Here is a 23363-nt window from a genome sequence, read left to right as displayed (position 1 = left end):
GAGTACACGGTCTCAAACAGAAAGCTAACGCATGAGAGGGGATTCTCCTATTGCACTATTCATCATCCAGGAACACACACACCACACTACACACACACAAAAAAAATGATCAGGCAAGATAGGGGAAGATTTAAAGGGATAGTTCAACATTTTGGCAAATTGGGCCATTGCCATAATCCCTATAGTTTTAGGAGTAGGTTCGTTACCTTTAATCGTCGGTGCAAGCTATTTTTAGAGTGGTCGAGCAGAGCCGTGAGCTGCTCAGAGCTACGCTCATGGGATTTCTTGGTTTCCCTCATCAAACTCATCAAATACACAATCCAACAACTCCAAAACGCTCTGGTGGACAAATTGTGACCTGCACATTCACCACGCTATGAGATAATAACGGAACGTTATGAGACAGAGTTGTTGTCGAGGTAAATTCATGCAAAACCGCTGACGCGCGTTCCTGTCATGGGCAGTTTTTCAGCAAGCAGTCTCTGAATTTGCCTCGAAAACAACTCTGTCTCGTAACGTTTCGTTATTATCTCATAGCGTGGTGAATGTGTAGGTCACAACTTGTCCACCAGAGCATTTTGGAGTTGTTGGATTGTGTATTTGATGAGTTTGATGAGGGAAACCTCCCATGAGCCTCCGTAGTGTAGCTCTGAGCAGCTCACGGCTCTGCTCCGCCGTTTCAAAAATAGCTTGCACCGACAAATAAAGGTAACCAACCTACTCCTAAAACTGTAGGGATTATGGCAATGGGTCAATTTGCCAAAATGTTGAACTATCCCTTTATGGCAGTATCAGACAAATTCAAGTGATGGCTTGTCATCATATGATCTTGTATGTTCACCTCATCTGGGCAGCTGTTATCGACCCAATCCTGCCGATGGCGGTCAAAGCCACTGGAACATCTGAGGGCAAAGGGAACAACTGTCAGTCAGAAGCTGTCAAAGGCTCATTTTGTTTAGTTTGTTAGCAGCTTACCATTTCCTAAATGGCCCTTAAACCTGAGCTACAGAGGAGTTTATGTTTGGTCATAAACCAGAGTCTTAGATAAACAGTTCTGACATGATGAAAAGTTTAAGGATTGCTAAAGTTATTACAGTTCATCCATCCAGGGGACATATATGTCAAATGGGAAATATCAATCCAACAAACCCTGTCTGGTATGCATTATAACCACAAGGCAATTAGGCTGATCCCAGAACACACTTCCTGTAAAAAAAAAAATGAAGCTATTTTCCAAAGCTTTAAGTAGCTACTCCAGAGCCACAGGGCTCCTGATGTGTAAAAAACAAACTGTGGCATTCCCCTTTAACAAATGTGAAGTATAATTTGTTGCGTCCTCATTACAACGGCAGATATGATTTTCTTATTTTAGTTAATATATTTCAGATTCCTCTGTGCTGACTCAAGCTGCGAGGCAAACATCTGCCCCTCCCGCTCCCCGCCTCCCTCCTCGGAGTGTGAGGAGGGAGCAGCTTTACACAGTATGAAGACGTAGGAAATGTGTGGAGGAGGTTCAACGGGTCGTGGGGCCTTTGGATCAAGGGTGCTGTTGAGTCGACTGTGCATCTTGGCCGGAGACTTCTAATAACCTCAAAAGGCAGACAGTAATCGAGGCGGCAGCTACTAATCCTCCATGCTGTAAATGGATCAAAATTAAAACTCGCCCACTGGTGAACTCACCATTGTTCTGTGTGTCTAGGCCCTTTGCCACTAAAACAGTATCCTGTCTGGGAGGACAAGTTAGTATGCAAAGCAGCGAGCCCACTCACACTCTGTTCTGTCAAATGGAGTGAATTTTAAAAAGCGTTGGCAGTCTGTAAATCATCCCTCACTGCAAGAGGGGGACATACAGTATAGGGAAAATGCACACCTATAAACAACAGCTATGACTGGCTCACGATCACAATCTGCTCTGTGCTGCAAAGACAATATGAGTCCAGTAGAGACTCAGCCATCTCCAGCAGGCCCCATTTCTCTGGAGAACATATTGTTATGGTAATGACTTTATGTGAAGGAGTCCATTTTCATCTTTCTACCTCTCTAATCATCCCGTTCCTTTTATTTCCCCCCGAAAAAATCCAGCCTCATCTGTTCAATCAGGCAAGACAGATTCCTCCGCTTAATCCCCCACTTTTCCCTGACTGCTCTCCCCCCCAAGAGGGAGGTGAGGGAAGTGGAATGGGACTCAATATTACTGATAGGTCCTGGTCTAACCTGTCCCTGTTGGGAACTTGTGTTTTGTTTCTTCTCAATGGTATCCATCTCAGCGATTTGCCATAATGCAGTAAGCCACTGTGCTTTTAATTAGAAATGGGTTGAAGGGCTTCATTTGAATATAAATGAACCCATGAGGGAAAATATTTCTCCTCAGGTCTCCCACACGCACAGCAGGACGAACAGGGTGCATTAGTGGGATTCGGTCCTGCTTCATGAGACGCCATCAAGACAAACAAGGAGTTATTCTTTAAATTGTCTGCAGATGCTAAAAAGTAAACTACAGCATTTACTCTAGTGTTGAACATTTCTTCTGTTCGTCCATCGGCGTGTATGAATGTACTCGGTTACACACTGATGGAATTTCTTCAAATCTGCCACAAATGTGCACTTGGACTCTGGGATGCACTGATTAGATTTTGGTGGCCAAAGGTCAAAGGTCAAGCTCAATGTGACACAGCAATTAAGACAAAATTTCACACAAGTGGACCCTTAATTTACAAAAGGTGGGTTTTAGATCTGGCAATGGTAAAAGAAAAAAGAAAAACATTCACCTGGACTCAAGGACAAACTGATGGTTTAGTGGTGAAAGGTCAAAATCACAATGAGCTCACAAATTAGTCTGAGTGGAAATGAGTGTGGATAAACAGAGGGTGTCACCTGAAACTAGTCTGAGTGGAAGAGGCAGTCAACCAGGAGGCAGTAATTCTAGTTTTATATTTTTCATTGATTTTTTCTTTCCCTGTACAGCTCCCCTGCACATGCATCAGAGCTGTATTAAGTCACTGCTAATGCAAAAAGATCAACCCTCCCATTACAGCTCCACATTAAATGAACTCAGCTGGCGAAACCCTGAGTGGCTTTTATTGTGAAACGGTCATGAAAAAAGACAATGGACATTTTGTGGACTTCTTCCCGGCATGCAACTTTTCCAAAGGAGTAATGGAATGAGATGGAGCGACTACTGTGAGCTGTTAGGATGAAAGACTTCGAACAGCCTGACAGGCTGCACACCTCCAGATAAGCAGATGCTGTGCGGGAGGACCACTCGCATCATGTGCAGCATGAAATCAGATCATAGCTGTAATTATTTTTGACTGACGGCTGCACAGTAAACAGATACACTAGTTGCTCCTCTGTTTTTCTGACAAAACAGTTGCTACAGTTGCACTTCCTGTTGCTAACACAACCAAATCTTCCCTTTCTCAAGTCTTTTCAGTCTCAAACTAAGATTTTCAAGATTTACTTTATGTAATAGTAATATTGCTGGAGTGATAAGAAATGTTGGTTCCTGTGAACCTACGTGTTTCAAATATTCATAATACTAGTGCTGCACCTGTCCTTTTCTTTCCTGTTTTTATTTTTAGATTTATGTCTCAAGCAGTTCTGAAAAAAATCTCTCAAAATCAAAAATGGACTGAAGTTTTGTGACCTCCCTGCAAAATAAAAGTTTAAAGACTCAATACATAGAAAATAATCTGTCCAGAGTAAAGGAGATTTTTCTTCCTCCATTGTCCTCTTGCTTTCCTAAACATGACTAATACTACAACAGCCTCTGTAATAAACCACTGCTATCGTCCGTAGCTAAGGTACCCAGAGTCTTATAGATAAGAAGGTGCACAGAAAGAATAGATTTAAAAAATAAACTGTTCTAATCTAGTTCTCAAGGATAAACTGTGACAATACTGATGATTAATGTCACTTTCACATATTATTGTTGTGTTAGTTTAACCTAATATGGAATACGGTGTTAGACAAAGACATCTTCAGAATCTGACGTGATATGATTCACTCGCTGTCACTGCACTGTTCATCACTTTCTCAGCTTTTAATAAGTGTTTCTTTCTGCCAGAGACACCTGAGCTCCTGCTAATTGTGCTTTCTTCATCTCACAATTTCTCACCCAGCTCCAAACAATGTGCCGCTGAGTATTAATAACCCTGAAATTACACAAAACTTTGAAATGGGCAAATCAACATAATCTTTTACATTGTATTTCTACATTTATGTAAATAAAGGATCTGAATACTTCTCCCCCCCGGATAGTTTGCAAGATTTGTGAGCCTGTGATTATGTCATTTCTCAACATGAAGGATGCAATAACAGTTTGCAGAGAGACTGAGACATATTAAAACTCAATATTCATCCCCTTAACAGCCATTAATTTTCCATGAGCTGCATTTGTGATGCTCACCAGCTGGGTATTGTAGGTAAACAAGTCCCTGCATTTCTAACACATCAGTGCACATGCACTTATGGCGCACTGTGAGTCCACTCCGATGTCTGTCATGCTTTATTAACCCGGTCCGGCGCCGTCTGCGCATATGAGCCACAACAAAGTGGTCCGGCTCAGAACTTAGCATGAGAGAGGCGCTGTGCTCTCACCTTCGCAGCACTTTACTGAGAGAGGTTCATTATGGTTGTTCTCTTTAAATGTCAGCGCCTTTCATTAACCCCGGAGCCAATGAGGCTGCCACGGTTTTTAATTAGCGCGTGTTTAAAGCATGTTTGCCTTTTTCAAAGGAAGTGGCTAAAGGATACAAAGGGCAGAGCAACACTGAACAGTGAGATATTAACGCAGTCGGAAAGCTAATTAAAATGCAGCTTAATGAGATCAGTGCTACAGGAATAAAGTATCTCAATACAGCCTCCATGTGAGGAAAAACACATCTTCGTATCGCTGCACTGTAAATTAGTTCGTCTCCGTCAAAGGAAGAAAAATTTAAGATGCAGAGGAGGGGGGAAGTCAAATCCAGAACCTAGTGTAAATCCTAAATAACTAATCTCTACGGACAGAGCAGAAATGCTGCACATTTCTCCAGTCAACCACGTTACTCACAGAATGAATGATGAGTCCAAAATAAAAGAGTGGCAGATTAATATTTGATGCAAAAGGCAACAACGTGGCCTACAAAGAGAGGGGATAATGGCTGTCCCACGTCATACTGAAAAAATCCAGACAACAACCGCCCCAAAAAATATTTTTCCGCAAATTCAGACAAGACATTTATCAGGACAGCAAACATCTGTTGGCTTGCAAGTTGAGACTGTCTTAACTTGCATGGATGAAAACACAGCTCTGCTATCTTTCCATAATTTATTCCCATCTCTGCCTTTTTAACTAAAACTCAGACCCGACGAAACAAAAACCCTCCGCAGTTCGTATTTCAGCTGTCAGGAAATTCTAGGGAGGAACACTAACACTTCTTTAGCAGCTCAAATATTTACTTTTGTTTGAAGTGCAGGGAGTCAGGAAGGATAAGATAAAACGGGGACCAGAGGTTGACAGAACAGGTGTGAGTTGAATGAATGTTCGAATGAGCTGCTGTAGAAAAACCACTACTTTCCCATTCAACGGCTTGAAGAGTGAAAAACTTAGAGGTTGTCTGACGCTTTTACAAACTGATAAACAATCATACAAAAATGAATTCATTATCATATCGAACGTATGATATGTCTGCAGACTGTGTAGTAGTATTTCTGTTGTAGTGGACTCCCTGCAGCAAGACAGTGTTGATCATGCTGGTTCATCCACATTATGTTTTGCTGCTATGGAAAGCTGAGTGCAACATTTTTCTGGAGAATTTGGTGAAGGTCTTGCAGTTGAACAGAAACAATGCACATATTTAGATTTAACCTCATTAGGAGCTGCCATTGTTGTCAACGAACAGTCACTTCTCTTTATTGTCACAACTGAGGTTCGCCTGTAGCTGCTTACTCATAGGACGCGGCTTGGTCTGAACCACTGTGGTTCTGTGAAAACCCAATAGACTGGAGCCAGCCCTCGCTTGCAAAAAAATTTAGCTGCCACTAAAATTTAGGTTTCCTCTGTTTTACATATTCGTAAACTGCACATCATTAGTTTTTGGACTGTTCGGTTCTCTGGGGAAACTCTGATGGACATTGTTTTGCTACTTTTCAACATTTTATCAGAAAAAAATGTTCACTAGTTGCTACTGTAGTTGTGGTTCTAGTGAGAGATGTGAGTGAGTTAGAGATCAAAGAGTCCGTATATCCAACCTGTTGAGGCGATGACACCAGCTACAGTTGAAGTTGATCTGTGAGGAGATACAGCTGCTGCAGCTGGTGAACTGGAGACAGGCTGGAGAGGAGAGAGAAACATCAAAACAGGTCAAAATATCTGTCAAACACTTACACTTGACTTATAGCCAAAGTCCTGTGTGCTGGAGAGGTCTTATAATGATATGAAACTGATCGAATAAAACTTAGATCCTTATACTGTGCAGTGTGCCAGCAGCTTTTACAATAAATTCTCCTTACTTGGTAAAGGCATCATTTCCACGGCTGTAGAATTGGTGATCTTTGTCTTCGTCAGCTCCACGCGGTGGTATTCATAGATTGTTCTCCGCCTCACATCTATATTTTGGAGAAAGAAGCGGGCAGAGTGAGAGAGCGAACAAACCATCACAAATCTTCCACCCAGAGATAAAAACTGGGACAAGTGGTCCCCGAAGAAAGGGGAGAGAGAGTGGGAGGCAGAATCGGGTCATATGGGATGCTACCACAGCACTTTATTTCTCCCCTCTCTTTTGTGCTCAAGTGTCAGCCTGTGACTTGGCAATGGACGGTGGCAATTTCCCCCGGGAGCTGATATCAATCAGGCCCTGTTGAAAGGCGGCGTTCTCAGTCATCTGTAACACCAAGTCATCAGGCGGGGTAAGATGGAGCGATTGATTAGATACATCATTGACTCTTATTGCATCCTGGCTCTCGTATGGGGCCGGTGTAAAACGGGCCGCTTGCTCTTGCCGGCCATGCATCTTCTCTGCCATCGGTGGAAATGGAAAAAGAGGAGGATGAAATACCTCCTTTGTTAAAGTCAGAAAGGTTCTTCTACTGCATAATATTTTAAAAGACCTGATAATAACTCCTCTGTGCTGTTGATAAAGTGGTTAATTTAAACTCTGATTGGATTTTTATGTGACTTTCTATGCAGGCGCTCCAGGAATGAATCCGTAAATCTGTAGAATAGGAAACTGTGTCGCCGCCCCGTGCGGCGTGCAGCATGACATTGCTCAGTACATGACATCTCTTATAGCACTTGTATTTGCTCGACCAATGAGCTACAAAATTGAAATTCAACACACAAGACTATCGCCGTGTAACGTATACAGCAAGCGGTGACTTTCAAGTCCCATTCATCATATAATATTACCATCTGGGTTAGGAAACAGTTTTAAAGTTAAAGGAACAGTTTCACAGTGGGATGTGTGTGTCTTTAACACAATCCAAGGTTATTATTTTTGCCTGATTGATTGATTTTCAGTCTATGAGTTGTTGACTAAGCTGGCTCCAGTGTTGCTCTTCTCATGTGATGGGATGTTGTTTCCCTGCAGACCTGCTGGGTTTGATTATACACAGGACAACTGATCAAAGCGGAAGATGTGAGCCAGCTCAGTCTAACCTCAGAATAAGACCACCCTTCCTTCCCCTCATCCCCTCCCCTGGTGACTGGCTTCCTCTTGCCTCTAGAAAAGGGATTATCAGGTGCCTAATGACATGGTGGGGGCCAGAGGAAGGTCAGTTCTCCAGCCTAAGGCAGCTCCTGTGTGGGCAGACTGTGCAGACTCGCTGGCCTCTCTGGTTGTTAGGTGGAAGGGAAGCTGCAAATCAGATCCAATATAACCAAGCAGCCACAGCAACAACATCAACAACAGCTAATGAGGGTTGCTACCTTTCACAGATACTAACAAACAAGCAGATTTGCAAAAGTGTGTCATCAATTAGACACAACAAGGTGGAGTTAACCTGTATCACAACAGCATATTCAGGGAAGATCAATTACCGCTCTCCTCAGCATTTACTGTATATACATACAATGAGAAACTGTATTTCATGCATATTTTCTTTGATGAAGTCACAACAACAGGCTGCCTCTTATTGCCTATTCATCCATATCAAAGAGCTGCATGAGATGTGTTGTCAAGCCACTGAGTTGAAAATTAATTCTGAAATAATAGCAGGCTCTCGCTCTCCTCTCATCAGACAGCGCTCTGGATCTTTGCACTTTTTCATACAAATGTTTCAGTGTGTTCAATCAACCTCTTTCACCTCGTGAGTACGCTCTTGGCTCTTTGATAGCTCCGATATATATTAATCCACAGTCTTCCTTCTTAAGCAGAACTCAGCCATGAATGAAATGTAATTATTGAGCATCAAGCCATGAGAGCTAAAAAGAAAAACAAGCATATACACTGTTGAATAATTTTGTTTTCAGAATTCAGACACATTCCTCTTTCACCTATGACCAGGTGCAATGATTACATACTGAGTCCCAAGTAGCAGGTGTCAGAAGACTTTATCTACCAAGAATTAATCACATTGTCACAAAGAGGTGAAAAGAAGAGGTAATATATATATATATATATATATGTATATTCCAACTTTATGGGCAACAGTGTATTGTACATATATAATTAACAGCTCTAGCCCTGGTAGCATCCTAAAAAATAAGATTATTAATCTAGGTACAAGAAAGAAAATGTGATAAGCAGCTTTGGCGCCAGTTTTGGAGTAACTCATCGTGAGTGATAATGTATAATCTCGCCTGGGGAAAGTGAATTAAAGCCGGGGTCTGCACACATACTTGTACCTGACCTGTTAATTACACACCGCAGCCACAAATCTTCCCTCTCATCTCTGTCTTTACTGGATGTGCTGTGGGCACGCTCTACCTCCAGGCAGAGTAAAATGTTTTATTTGAGCTTTTAATCCGAGGCGAAGCTACAGTGGGGTTAAAAATGACCCTCTGGTTGCCATGGTTGCCACACAGTAATTGGCTGCAGAGACACTTCACAGAGTTTGAACACTTCTTCATGGTGGAGCCTGCAGCGGTCAGTGCTTTCCTGTCTACTTTTTCCGCTGTTAGGATTCAGGCTTAACATACTTAACATACCAACATGGCAGAACTTAAATTATTCACTTATTTTTTTTAGCTGAATAATATTTCTCTACAAGAAGTGCCCCCCTCAGCACCATCTTCACCTACATTTCCACTGTATACGCTGAGTGCAAGAACAAAGGGGGATTTAAGGTCACACATTACAAAGTGAACCTTCTGGTCGTGGGATCAGATGAGCTGCCTTTGGAGAACTGAGCAGCTATGGCATCCTACTTTTTCATAAAGGGCTGACTCTTGCTTTTTTCTAAAGGTTAATCTCCATCCACCTAATGTTAAAAGCTTATTCTCTATTATAGGATGACTATCATTATGAAGAACCTCTGCTCTTGCAGCAACCTTTTCTTTCTCTACAAGCTCACAGTTCATGGGGCACATCAGGCTCTTCAGACTGACAGGTGCTGGATGCAAATATTACCCTTTTCCTTCAGACACTGACATGAACCTTTGCTCTTTGCAAATATCACCTGCTTGTTGCACAGCGAGAAAACAAAGCCTTGTTTGTATCAGCTGTAGCAGCCATAGCAGTTGAATGGTCTAACCCCCCTCCCTCCCACACAGGCTTTAGATTTGTCAGCATCTGTGTCACAAATGTGTGATGAACTTATTATCACTTTTAAGCTCAAACAAAGCTGCCATTGTCAGCATCTCTGGCTAGGTATCATACAGTACATAAAAAAAATGAACTGTCACTGTGTCCTGGACGCTGGTGGAGCTTGGGGGAAGTTTTCGTTCCAGAAACCCTGGAAAATATTAACCACCGTAGCATTATGTTTGCCAAACACATTGGATTATTCGGTCAGTTTAGTTTTCCTAAGAGAGGGAGGCTTTTAGGATGAGGGCTGTTAATAAGGAGACATATGGTTTCCACATATGAAGAATACAAGGTTAAAAGCCAAACGGTTACAACTGAATGACATTGAACTCTGATCTTAATTTTAGTAAAAAGTAAAAATGTAAAAATCAAATGCATATTTAAGATCCTTTGGACCAGGTTCTTGATTTAAAACAAATCAGCTAGAAACAATTAACAATGAGCTGAAGCCAGCATTTTCAATCAGCGGGATGTTAAATGTTTAGTTTAATTGCTGGTTGTAAATGAGAAGCTGTTTTTGTCTGAAATCAAGGACCCCAGTACATCAAGTAGTAAATCTGCCCCCTGTTGGTGTTGTAAACTGCATACGTGTTGCAGTAGGACAAAAAGCTTGACGGTAAATCAGAGACTGGCACTCAGCAAACGGTCAGTTACCGAGCAATCTGCACAAATAATCACGCTGTGGTTTAATGTGATTCATAAATGAGGTCAGGACAGTCACCATATTAACTGAAGAGGTTTACTTTCGGCTGTTTGATCTCTTTAGCATTAGAAGTTTGATGTTTCAGGAAGTAGAATCAGTGTTATGTGTATAATTTTCAGATGGATTATCAGAGCAGAGAAATGCCTGCCATAAAGAGGAGAACGCACACATTCACGTTCAACACACAACACCTCCTAGTGAAGCCGCTTCCATTCAAGATTTCATCACTCCCAAGCCGAGCGGCGGGACACACTGGTTTCATCATACTGTGTCAGAGGCATCAAAGACAGCTTGGTTTATGAAGTCTAGGAGGACTGTGCTAACAGGTTCAATATACAAATCTCTCACTGCCAACTGCAGCTTTCTTAAAGAGATTTTGTATAAAAAGCCTTCAGATAATGTCAGATATCACTCCAAATAAGCTGGAGAGTTGTTTTACTCTTAAGCTAAACCAGAGAATACACAAACCACAAATAAGATAAAGATGCCATGTGAAAGACAAAAAAGGAAAAAAAGGGATATTAAATTTGACAAATAAATGTCGCAACTTCCATGCTTCCAATCACAAGTGTTCAAATTTGACTGAATAAATCACATCTGACATGTCATTACTGTGTCAGGCTTTGAGTCGGAGCCCATGACAGACACAGAGTCTGGATACAAAGGTTTTATGTGTCTCCCCATTGGTCACATTTGCTTTAAATTTAATGGACCAGAATTGCGGTAACTCAAAAAGCAAATAGGGGAGGCAGATTTGGAGCCGTGCCCGTAGCTCAGCACGCTGCCCAGAGAGAGAGAGAGGTGGGGTGGTGCTGGAGCAGAGGTGGTGACAGTTGAAGCAGCAGAAAAACAGACTGAGGCTGAACTCAGAGCTACGAGACAAAGTTTAAGGTAAATAAAAAAGTCAGTCACCTGGATGACTCGGGGATCTTATGGTCACTGGGCATGAAGTATTTCTGAAAAGTGAAACTGGATAGAGTCTCATCACCTTAGTTACTGTTGCTGTGGTTATTATTAAGACCCACCCTCCTAACTATTTAGATAGGGAGTGTCAATCTTATCACAACCCCTTGTAGACGGCCTCTTCATGTGGAAAAACCCAAAGCTTGACAGACCTATTGTGCAGACTGATGGTTGCTAAGCTATGATGGGAACGACTGCTGTTCTGTTTCTTATAAACTTTGCATTTGGATTAACTGAGGATTTCTTGTTCTGGACGAGTGAGTACGAAAAGCTAGAACAGCGTGTTTGAGACTCACTGGGTATCTGTTGGATCTTGTGGACCACCACAAAGGCATCAGACAGCCCCACCTTCACTGGGTGATTGACAGAGCTGATCTGTGACACCTCAACAGGGATCTGAAATAGAAGATGGGAAAATCAATTACCAGGACCATGGCAAAGTGTCTGGGGGCAGGCTGAAAAACAGAAACAGGCCACATCTTACTGACAGCCCCCAACAAATCAACCAATTTATTACCACCTCCCATAGGAACCTGGTGAGGCATCGTGCATATGGCTGTCTTTGGTGAACACAAAAAACATCACTGTCACAAACAGCAACTCTGTGAGGAGTGTCCTAAGGGAAAACTCACAAAAAACAGACGACATGACATTTATGGTCTATTCAAATTCATATGTCTGTTCATCTGTTGTTTTTATTCTACGCTGAACATCAGCAGGGGAGTTAAACTACGCAAATGCACTAGTAACTCAGGAAAAGCGAAATTAAGTTGACACTCAGTTGTACTGAACAAGTCTTGACCAAGTGCCCTTTTCTTATAACATGTGAAATTATTAATATCATAGACTCTGCTAGAGATAATGTTTTATTCCTTCTTATTCTTTCTTTCTTCTTCAATGCATTTCTGAAATTTGGAAATTAATTAGACACCACAAGGACAGGGTGTCTCTAACAGTGACCCAAAACGTGTGACGTAATGCTATTTTGTTTTAAACCCATATCAAGTAAATGGAAACAGTATGAGAGCACTACGTCATCAAAATACAACAACAACAACAACAAAACAGTATTTTGTTGTGTTGCCAACACTCACTTCAGTGTAATGACCTGAGTGAAAACATGTGCAAAATGGGAGTACTTTTTAAGAAGTCAGACAAAATTAAAACCAGAAGGGAAGCAGATTGTTAGAGCTGACTTGCTGGGGAGAAATGTGGAAAATGACTCATGTTTTCTTTTGACTGTACATTACAGTACTGATTTAAGAATCTCACTATTCTTTGAAATGTCTGATTAAATTCTGAAATGTTCTGGAGTAATTAGAGATGGGGTTTTTTGTAATGTAGGTGGATACTTTTGATATGTTTAATTATGTTATTTTTGTCTCTAGGAAAGAAGACAACAAAGACAATTCAGTCAGCATGTGTTCTGATTATATAGGAGCTGTTTTGTCAGTAATTCATCAACATTTTCTTCACAACTGAAGTCTTAAGAGTTTAAAGAGGTTATAGTAGATTTTTTGTTTTGTGTAGCACTCCAACACTGATTTATACTGTATGCAGGATGGGTATAAATGAGTCAGAAAAAGTGTGAAAATAAGATACACAATAAGGACACAAAGTAAGAAATGCTAGTCAATGACAGACTAGGAGAACGATTTTTTCCTCAAGATGTAAAGAGAAACTGTTTGAATTAATCCATCCTGACCTCTTTGTATGCAAAGACGATTCTGCCAGTATTGTGCAGCGTGGCCTGGAAGGTGAAACTCCCCAGATTGTAATTGTCCTGTAGGTGGACGTGGTCCCACTGAACCACCAGAGAAGTACCTAGAACCAGAACCACAAACAAAGAAACAGTTCAATACCACACGTCTGACAACATTGAATAGCCACAGGGAGAACACAGGTGACAAAGATAGCTACTGTCTCCATGTAGCTGACACTTAACACTCACTTTTTTTCACTGTTTTTGAAACTCTATCTCCACTGTCTCAGATCTAGCGTGAAATGAACCACTGACCGGACAAAGACACCAAATAAGAAGACATCAGTGTAACAATCATGTTGGTAAGGTGATATGTTTTTGAGGGATTATTTCCTGGCAGAGACTTCATTTCCTCCTGTGGGTGTGAGGTGATTGACATTGAAGTAAAGTTAGCACTTATTTGAAAACCCTCCACTGGAACATGATGAAACAATCATAAAACTGAAACTTTTGACAAAACCAAATCAAGGCACAGCGGTTACTGTGACGGATTCTGTAGCTCCGGCGATTTTCACAACAGCGAAAAAAAACTTTTTCATTCTGTGTAAGAGCGAGTGACAGCACTGTCAGCGACTGCTTCTTTCAGTATAGGAACTACACTGGCTGAAAGCAATCACCACCAGGGATGAATCAAAGCAAAGGGCAAGACTGACTCCAATGTATTTACACACACAAAGACATATTTTTTTCACTTTTCATGGTATCTAGTCATGCATAATGGTTATGTTGTTGCTGGTGCAGGATTTGAAATGTCTTCTTCCATCTCAATAATGTATGTGAATAGAGGTTTTCACTGGCACCAAACATGGTTTCTTGCCGGGGGCAGGTGGTGGTGGTGTCGCTTGACAAGAGCTCCAGCCATTGTTGACTTTGTACACTAACACAGTAGGTTATAATACAATCTGTGAGCAATGTTGCATCTTCAGGGGGAGATTACAGGCTACAGTGAGTCGCTATATCGGAAAGTGTAAAGACAGGCTGTGGCTAGCCAGTTAGCATGTTAACTTCAATAGAAGAAAGGATGTGCTAGAGACATTACCATTGCTTTCTGCAGCTGGAGACAGCACTTCACCTGTAAATGACTGGTTTGATGCTACATTTGTAATATGTTTTCCTCCAAGTAATCAGCTGTTAATGCTAATGTTAGCTACCTATAGCAAAACTTACAATGACCTCCTTTAAAAATATCCTTAAATGTGACCACAACAGCATTATACTGTGTAATAAACCAGTTATATACTTTATGTCTAGGTAAGAGGATGGGACATGAGGAGACATTTTAACATGAAGCAACACATACACAAATCTGTGAGTGTTGGACTGCCTCTTAAAGGCAGAAAGGCTATTTATCCCACTTGACCACATCAAGTCAAGCAGTGTTGCCTTCATTTGGGGGATGTACTAAATTAGCGGCAGACTTCAGGTCTACCCTCCAGACAGCGGGCCTCCCATTATTTTTAACACTATTTTGATTTACTGTGGACTCTGGAGACTCTACTGATGTGAGAGCCATTCCCCCCTCAGAGCTCGTCATTTGGCTGCGCACCAGGGCAATAAAGGTTTGTTAACACAACTAATCAATTTTTCCGTCACACAGCCACAGCTCTTCCATCCAAAGTAAAGACAAGAATTTTGCTTCTCTGCTGACAATTTGTAGAGCACGGGCATCTGCTTGTACAGAAGACCCCATAATAAATTACATGTGGCGTGAATAACAACAAAGGAGGAAGTTAGAGGTATGTTAGGGACTGATCTGGCACCGATATTCAACTTGGCAACTGCAGTGGTGAAGGCAGCAGGCTAAGGCAGACCATTTTCAGGGCTTCGATGGGAAATAGGGAAGAAAAGAAGAGGCACTGAAGAGTTGCTGTGAAATGCAGTAAAGAATAGTGAGTTTAGGAGAAAGGCAGTGAATAACGGAGAGAGGACAGGGCGCTAAATTGCTGCTAACGTATGGCACTGCGGGCTTACCCAGTCAGCAGAAGTTAAGCCTAATATAAGTCTGCTTAAAATGCATTGAGTTCAGGAGTTGAGGCTGCCATGCTATCTGGGGCTTCCTGGCTAAAAATACAGAGTGGGAGAGGAGGTGTGGGGGGAGTACACACTGGCCTTGTTTCTAATTCCACTTACAAGCTTAACATGCCATATGAACTCAAAACAAACAAAATAAACTCTGTCCTATTACACCGGCCCACCCTCAGCCCGGTGAAGTGATTATTAGTGTGGTTTACGCCGCATCCATTTATTAAAGTTATTTCATTCTGTGCTGCTACTGTACTCTCTCTCCTTTTTCATATTTTATTTAATTTTCCTTCTTACTGTTACTTAATATTTTTTATGATCCCCAGTGCACCACTTCACAGTAGACATTTTAACTTGTCGTAGCAATAAAGCACAGCAGGAACATGGCGTTGTTCTGCGTGGCTTTATTCACACTTAAAGTCATGTAAAGTATCTCCAAAGTGTACCCAGATAAAATAAAGATAGATTTAAGACACTGTTGTTCACATGTCGCTACATTTAAGGCGATTCCTTGGTGCAGAACACAAATCTGCTCATCTGTTTTCAGACTATATGCAAATCAGGGATGTTGACACATTCACACTGTTTAGACATCTGGCTTGTTAATTAAACCACACCTGTGCTTTTCATGCTTTGACATGTCAAGATGTTTGACACTCATTAATCGTCTTCAATATCTTCAAACAGACAGTCACATGTACTTTTCTTAACATATGATGACAACATTTTTACCAGAGCTGCTGACAAAGAGCATGAAGTTAATAACAAATTAATAAGTACCTATCTCATACTTTGAACAAAGTTAGAGCAGAGTTCTCTAGTGTTAAAATCTCAGTGCGTATAATGTGTTTTACAGCCTGCACGGTAAGTGGTATTTTTACCCCGGTGCTGTCACAAGAACCTGCTGGCAAAAACAGTCAAATTCCTGGTGCGTCAGGTGTTGAAACACTTCACAACTCTAAAACTGTGCACTATCAAACTTCAGGATAGTTTTAAGATAGCACTTGAGAAAGTGTTGTCGCAGCCAATCACATGCTCTTTATTTAGCACATTTTAATTCAAAAGCCTTACGTAAAAGTTCTGTTTTGGTGAAAATTACACATCTAACGACAAAGATTCACACAGTCGCTGTGAAGTTTCACACGACTCCCACCAGCCTGCTTTTCGTAACGGAAATAAACAATACGTTTTTACTGTGAACACCACACCTCATCAAACTGCTCAAATTCTGATGGAAAGAAGAAGTGACTCGCCCATAACACAGCAGACCATACAGTCCTTATGCTGTATTGGCAGCACATTGACTGATGGACAGTGTTTTGAGGAGCAGCCCGGATGAGAATCGATTGACTGCCAGTTTGGTTAAAGTCTGATGAGCTCCACTGCAGAAGGTCACACAGTTGGTCCATCACTCTGCTGCAGAGGGATTAGATGGCGATGACTGACATGATGGATAACAACCATCACAAATGGCAAAGGAAAGGTACACAGATGGAGGAAGGGCATCAATTTAGTTTAAAATGAGCAAGTGGAATTTAGTGGAATGTCACAGAGGTCACAGAGGCGGGTGTCATAAAAACAAGACGGCTCGTGTCGGAGGAAGTCTGAGGACTGGAGACATGTGCAGAGAGCAGAGGTGGTGGCGTGTGTTGTCACTCACCTGTCACCTGAAAGCCATACCCGCAATTGTGCAGAACTTTATAAAATCTAGATTGCTTATGTAAATTTTATGAAGCAGCAGATACTGTATAAAGTTTTTTTGTATGAGACTCTAAAGTTGACATTTGAGTGTTTTGCACTTCCACGTTGGCTACATGTTTTAGCTCCTCCTAAAATCAAATTTATGCTTTTATAATGTAAAAGCATGCACCAACAACTTTTATGACAGTAATCCAGAAGACATAAAAATCAAATACAGAGATCAAGCACAACAGACCATTTGCCGCTAACACTGATAAATAATTATGGTGTTGCTTGCTGACTAGTTGTTAACTTAATTCTTTCTCATTTTTTGTTTTGTGTTAAGCTTTTGGGACATAATGATACTCCACTGTTACCAAAATAAATGAGTGATTGAAGCCAAAATAAACAATGGAAACAAGATATTTGGAGTAAAATGTTATTACCGTTGTCAAAGTAGATAACGGTAGAGTTCCTTGAGACACTTGGGTCAAAGTTGGCCATCAGGGGAGCGATGTACTGTGTAGCTGTTAGCATCCGATGGACCACATCACCAGTGTAGATGAACCCTGCAGGAGAAAGAGAGAAAATACACAACCTATTACTTTATGTACTCTTAGAGGCAAAAGCTCTGTAACTGTAGAAAATGTTTGTTTCATCACTTACAGTGTTGTTTATGCTCTGATATAATGTTTTAAGGTGCATTTACCCTCTGGCAACAAACTTCAATCTCTCCATTACTACCTTTCCTCCTTCAGTAAAGCTGTTATCTAACACAGTATCGTTCAGGAAGACAACAAGCCCCCAGTCAAAAAAATTTCCCTCATTAGCCACAACGATCACCTCATTGTCTCTCTCAGGCCTCGTGCTGCCGGCTGCCTCAGCTCCCCTTGGTGATTAATTAGCACTATTATCTTTTATCAAAAAACAGAAGGACAAATCTGAGGGGGCTTTAGAGGAATGCGCTGTATACCGAGTGAGAAATTATTTATTATGATGGGGTCATAACCCTGCACGGTTCTTCCAATTTTTTCTACTCTTCTTCTTTCCCTTCTCTTACATGTGTTTTTACTCCATGTCATCCATCACAGATGTTAACAAGAGACCATGATGGCAAAAAAGGATTATGTTAACTCTTCCAATTTATGTGTGCCTTCAACGAGGCACAAATAGATCTCTCCACTGAGGGGAATGTAATCAGTCAACACAAACTAGAGCTGCATCATTTAGTAGCCTGTAAACATGGTTATTAATGGTCACCACAAAAAAACAGAAAACGCCTACTATTCATCACGAGGGAACAGTCTTTGCATAGGGAATTTGCACTGATGACGACGGTAGCAAATGGCATCTCTACTGACAAAGTTTAGCAATGTCAGCTGCTGTTTTGAGATTGATTCAACAGTATTTTGAGAAAAAGCCTATTGTTTCTCATTCAATTGCAAAAATCTCCACAACAAACAATGACACATAGCCTTAAAAAACCATTAAAACCAAAGGCGTAATAAATGGCATTAAGGAGAGACAATTTCATGTAATCTATCTTTGAGGAACAGTTAAGGAAAGAATTACAAAAATGGTCAAAACAAACTTTCTTGCAATAAATAAAAGTCTATATTTACCACCGGCTGGCTTTCTGAAAGTTGTGAAAATGTAGGATTTTGATGATAATGACAGGGTTGTTCAAACATTTAAGACTTGTTGTGATCTTCTTGTGTGCCAAATACACAATGCAACAATGACTAGAAATATGATATTTTTGACAGGAAAAAATAATGAGGCACCATATTTAAATTTGAGAGTAGGAAAGTTTTACCTGAATAATGAGGTGAGAGGTTTGACACCACACTCATGTTTGTATGGTAAATACGAAGCCACAGTCTGCTTAGCTGAGCACAAACACTGGAAACCAGAACCTCTAAAGACCATTAATTAACACATTAAATCTCACCACAGTATGGATATGGATTACACAAACAAGATATGACATGGTAATTACTGATATTTAGAGGTGCTTTGAGGTGAAATTTGTTACAGCCAGGCTTGCCCTAAGCCGTAGTTAACCGGCAGCTGGCTCATGCTTCCACACAGACATGGGAATCAAATCAGTGTTGACATGGTGAACTATATAACTGTGGACCTCATTCGCCTCACTTTGTCTGGACATGGACATGAATATAAAACAAATCATCAGTGTTTGAAATCATTCCTGTGGAAAGTTGATATAAATACAGTATGTAAAGTGGTATGTTGGGGGGAAAAAAAACCCTACAGAGAGAGGAAAGAGGATTTTTGGAAAAAAGTCTTGTAGAGGCCAGGCCTCTAAATCCCGAATTCATGTCACCATATGTCTTCTCATACAGTAGGCGGGCTATAAAAACACATCTATTACTTTGGAAATAAGGAGCAGAGCATACCATGAGGGGAATCAATCTTCCCCCAAAGACCACCCTGCTCAGAATTACCTCTGTACACAGTACAGCACTGTCAGCACACACACTGAGCGCAGGAGGAGGGAGTGAAGATGTGACTTTATTTAGCTGTGTGAAGTCATGATTGTAGCAAACTCCACCTGGGAGAGGAGATACAACGTTGTCGGGGTTCAACAGAGTTGAGTCGGAGTTACCATGGTTGATGTTGTTTTCATTTTTAAGGCAATTAAGACTTAAATCAAGGGCCACTCATTAAGTTTTCCAGAGTAGTTCTTAATAGCTGTTTGTTTAGAGTGGCTCAAACCAGTCCAATTATGAAAGAGTACATGGCCTTGGGCTGCATTTTCTTTGGAAAAACAGTAGTCCTAGTCCATACAGTAACAGTAATGGGTAATGGCACATCCAAGCTGTGAACATGGCTGCAACTCATTTTACTTTCATTCATTTATTCCTTTTTGATAAATCAGTCAAAAAATGTGAAAAAAATGTCCTTTACAAGGTCACATCTGCTAAAAGCTTGTTTTTAAATCAAACCCAAACAATATTTCATCAATAATGACATAAAACAAATCTAAAAACCTTTTTTTGCATATTAAATGACTCATGTTGTTGTTGTTGTTGAATGTTAAGTTGATTGAATAATCAAATAACTTACTAATTGTTTCTATGCCATGCCCTGTGTCAAATAAATCAGCCATTGGAACCATTTTATGCTGACAGCTGTAGGAAAAATGTTGAGGAAAGAGTAAAATAGCAGCAGCTACAGTAGTGACGTTCAATTAACTCTGTTAGATTAATGTTATATGAACTCAAACTTGACAATACCTGACCCCACCTGTAGGACGTCAAATGGTAATTGAGCAAACAGATGTGAGAGTGGTATCGAATCGATCTTCATCCTCAAGGTCAAGGCTGTCATGTTTTATTGTGAAATTCCCTGTGTCTTGTCTTCCTGTGCTCACCTGTGTTGATTACACCCCCCCCACACACCTGTGTCTCGTTTCTCCCTCGTTAACCTGAGTGTTTTCCCACTGTCCTTTGTTGCTTCATCTGTGTTCATACCCTGTTTTCTCCCCTGTGTTCGCCCTGAGTGTTTCTCCTCGCTCTTTTCCTGCGTATTTGTAAAGTTGTTAAAGCTGTTTTATTTTTCAATAAATCATTTTTTTCAGTTGCACCACACCTGTTTTTGTGTCCGTGTCTGCACCTGGGCCCAGTCCCCCTGCTAACCCCCGACAAAGGAACAAATGGGTAAAAAAAAGTTTATTCCTCAAGATGTTGAACTGTTGTTTTGCGGGGGGGGGGGGGGGGCTGTTGCCGTTTTTCTTCAACCCGCTGTCTAGGTTCGTCATGTAACCATGGCAACTACAGAAACTACAACAATGGGGAATGATAGGCTGCTACATCAACTGATTTTAGAGGAACTAAATTACTGGGATGATTCACCACCTTACCAGAGAACAGATAAACCTATGAGTAGAAACAGAAATGAAAGTCTGCTTCGAACTTTGTTTATTTCATCTGGGACAGTAAAAGCACCATTTACAACACGACTGATATGCCGGTTACACCCTCCTGCCATCAGTTCAAAAGCTGCTCACTATCTTAAAGCACCTTAACAATCGTATTCAGGTCAGTTCATAGAGTACATCAGATAAAAACCTTATGTTATGTCATGGTATATGAATGTAAAGAGGATAGAATATGAAGAGACAGGGTTGTTGAGTCTACCGGCCTAAATAAAGGCAAAGATAAACATAATTCTGCTGTGAAAGCTCGAGCGCCCCGGTGGGTGCATGGTACTGTATGACGCTGCAAATGCACTCCTTTATCTGATTGTGCAGCGACACAAATGACTTCCTCCTAATCAGCCACCATACATTCCATCTCATCTCTTATTTGCCCAACATTCGCTCAAACACGTCTCAAATGTTTTGCCCCTTGTCACTCTCCTTACTTCTCCTTTCACTTTCAACCTCTAAAAAGCTTGTAAGTCCCCCGACATCAACACACAAACCCACACACCAGCAGCACACACTCACAAAGCCCTGTGTCCAAGGGGTTTTATTTCTGGTGCTGTCTCTGCTTTACCAGCAATCTCCTGAAAACACAATACGACTTATTTGACAGTCTGAAGAAAATCGGACAGCCTCTCAATACACTAAAGAGGTGAGAGCTGCGGGGCACTCAGCAGAGAGGCCATTCATTCATTATGATGCACAACAGAGAGGCAATTCATTCACTTACAGCAGAGGGAGACCGGAGAGAAGAAGAGGGAGGAGGTTACTGGGAGAAAAAGAGATGTACAAGGAGAGAGCAGAAAGGAAAGGAAAGGGGAGTTTGAGGTAGAGAAGAAGGTTCTATGAAGTTGGGATGGAGTTGGATAAGTCTTCCTTTGGTGAGCTATGTTTATATGTGCTGCTATCCAAAAGTGCTGAGCTGTGTATTTTCTAAGAAAAACATGAGTGGGAATTAGCAGTCCCAGCAGACTAAAGCTTCACTTTATTGGACATTGTGTTTAGACTAGGTCTTTGTTCCTCAGTACTGAGCTGTGTTTAATTTACAAGATATTTTGTGTTTATAACAGCTGGTCTGAAGCGTCATGACTGGTTTGCACACACGCGTATTTTATTTGGCTTTTTTTTTGTCTTTTAAGTACAAAGCTTTGAGGTTTGTATCTAAATTAGATGCCTTTTTCTGTTTTTAATTACTGATTGATACAAAGCAATGCTTAGTCTTTCTAACTAGCCAGAAAATGATGCGTTTTATGCTGAACACATGTAAGGATTAAAACCAGCAGTGATCAGACACTAGAGTCAGACTAAACCCTATCACAGTGACTCCTCCCCTTTTTGGCCTTGAGCCTGACGTCTACTCAACTCAACAAGAAATTTTTGTGTATGAATACATTTTAATTATCGCCAATGACAAGTTTTTAGTAGGTTTTGCACCACAAGCAATTATTTAATAGTTCACAATAAAAATGATGATTTGAACAGCAGAAATGTTTCCTATTTTACTGATCACCTCTTGACCCTTCAGCTATAAACAGCAGCCGTTAACAGGTTTTCAACCACTGGGCTTGTAACTACGATCAGATGGAGTAAAGTAGTGAAACTGGACTGTCGTGTGCACCAGCTGTAATGTCTGACCTTGATTACTTCCCTGTTACATGAGCACTCAGTAATAACCTAAAAATAAAGTTTTGTTTGTGTATCTTGTCATGTGTGTCATGTCTGTACACAACATGGTCTCTGTAGTAGTTCCTGCTGCAGAAGGTGTCTCCAAGACAACCGTTTGCCATCACACACACACAAGGTGAAAACAATACAGCCCCAATGTCACAGCTGATAATAATCTCTGAGAAGTGGAGTGCACAGCCTGACTCTCTTTCCTTTCACCTTTCTGCTTCACACACGTTATGTATTTGGTTCCTCACACACACACACACACACTCGTTCTTGTGGGTTTAGAAATCTGCTGCCGGGAATCTTTAATATCATTTGCTAAACATGCTCGTGTGTTTTCCTGAATTTATGTTTACATTCTGCTTGTAAAGTGCGACAGCTGGCCCTGTAAACAGCATACCACAGCTGGATGCCCGGCTACACAGCTGGCAGTGGTCAGATCATATATCATCACTGATATTCACTGTCCATACATGCTGAGCCCTCTACACACTCTCCAATACAAACTAGGCTCTTACAAAAAACCTGTCAGTTCACCACTAGACCTGCAGCAAGCTGACAGTCACTGTAAACCCAGGAAGTCTTAGTCAGTGTAACAGACTGTAAAACATATCCCCTTTGTTGGCTTTATCCATTTACTCTCACCACAGTGTTTCATGTTTCCTGTCTCTTTTTATTGTTTCAACACAGCTGTAGTCTATTCTCAACTGGCTTTGTAAAGTGATCTAAGTGAATCTCATGTAGCCGTATTAAAAGGATGCTTTGAGTGTAAGTTTTGAGAATACCACAGGAGTAGGGCTGCAACAAAAGATCATTTTCATCGTAGATCAGTCTTTCAGTCATGTTTATAATTTACAGATCATTTGGTAGTCAATAAAGTACCAGAAA

The 23363-nt window shown here is 41.0% G+C and overlaps 2 protein-coding genes across 3 annotated transcripts in view; one reads left to right on the top strand and one right to left on the bottom strand.

Moving 5' to 3' along the window:
* Positions 1-23363, bottom strand: part of plxdc2b (plexin domain containing 2b) — an 84468-nt gene that overhangs the window by 14366 nt on the left and 46739 nt on the right. For both annotated transcript variants that reach the window (XM_085763325.1, XM_085763324.1), the window contains exons 5-10: positions 17305-17427; positions 13100-13218; positions 11691-11790; positions 6496-6591; positions 6235-6316; positions 842-902 (exon numbers count right to left, since the gene is read on the bottom strand). In XM_085763325.1, coding sequence (XP_085619451.1) covers positions 842-902; positions 6235-6316; positions 6496-6591; positions 11691-11790; positions 13100-13218; positions 17305-17427 — 581 coding nt within the window. The remainder of the gene's footprint in view (positions 1-841; positions 903-6234; positions 6317-6495; positions 6592-11690; positions 11791-13099; positions 13219-17304; positions 17428-23363) is intronic.
* Positions 1-23363, top strand: part of LOC146966724 (zinc transporter ZIP12-like) — a 201537-nt gene that overhangs the window by 175683 nt on the left and 2491 nt on the right. The gene's annotated exons all lie outside the window — the stretch shown is intronic.

Source organism: Trachurus japonicus, chromosome 20 (assembly GCF_045865225.1).
Source record: "Trachurus japonicus isolate A0001 chromosome 20, Traja_1.0".
NCBI classification, from domain to species: Eukaryota; Metazoa; Chordata; class Actinopteri; order Carangiformes; family Carangidae; genus Trachurus; species Trachurus japonicus.
Note: the sequence above shows the minus strand (reverse complement) of the source record. Positions and strands in the feature narration are given on the sequence as shown.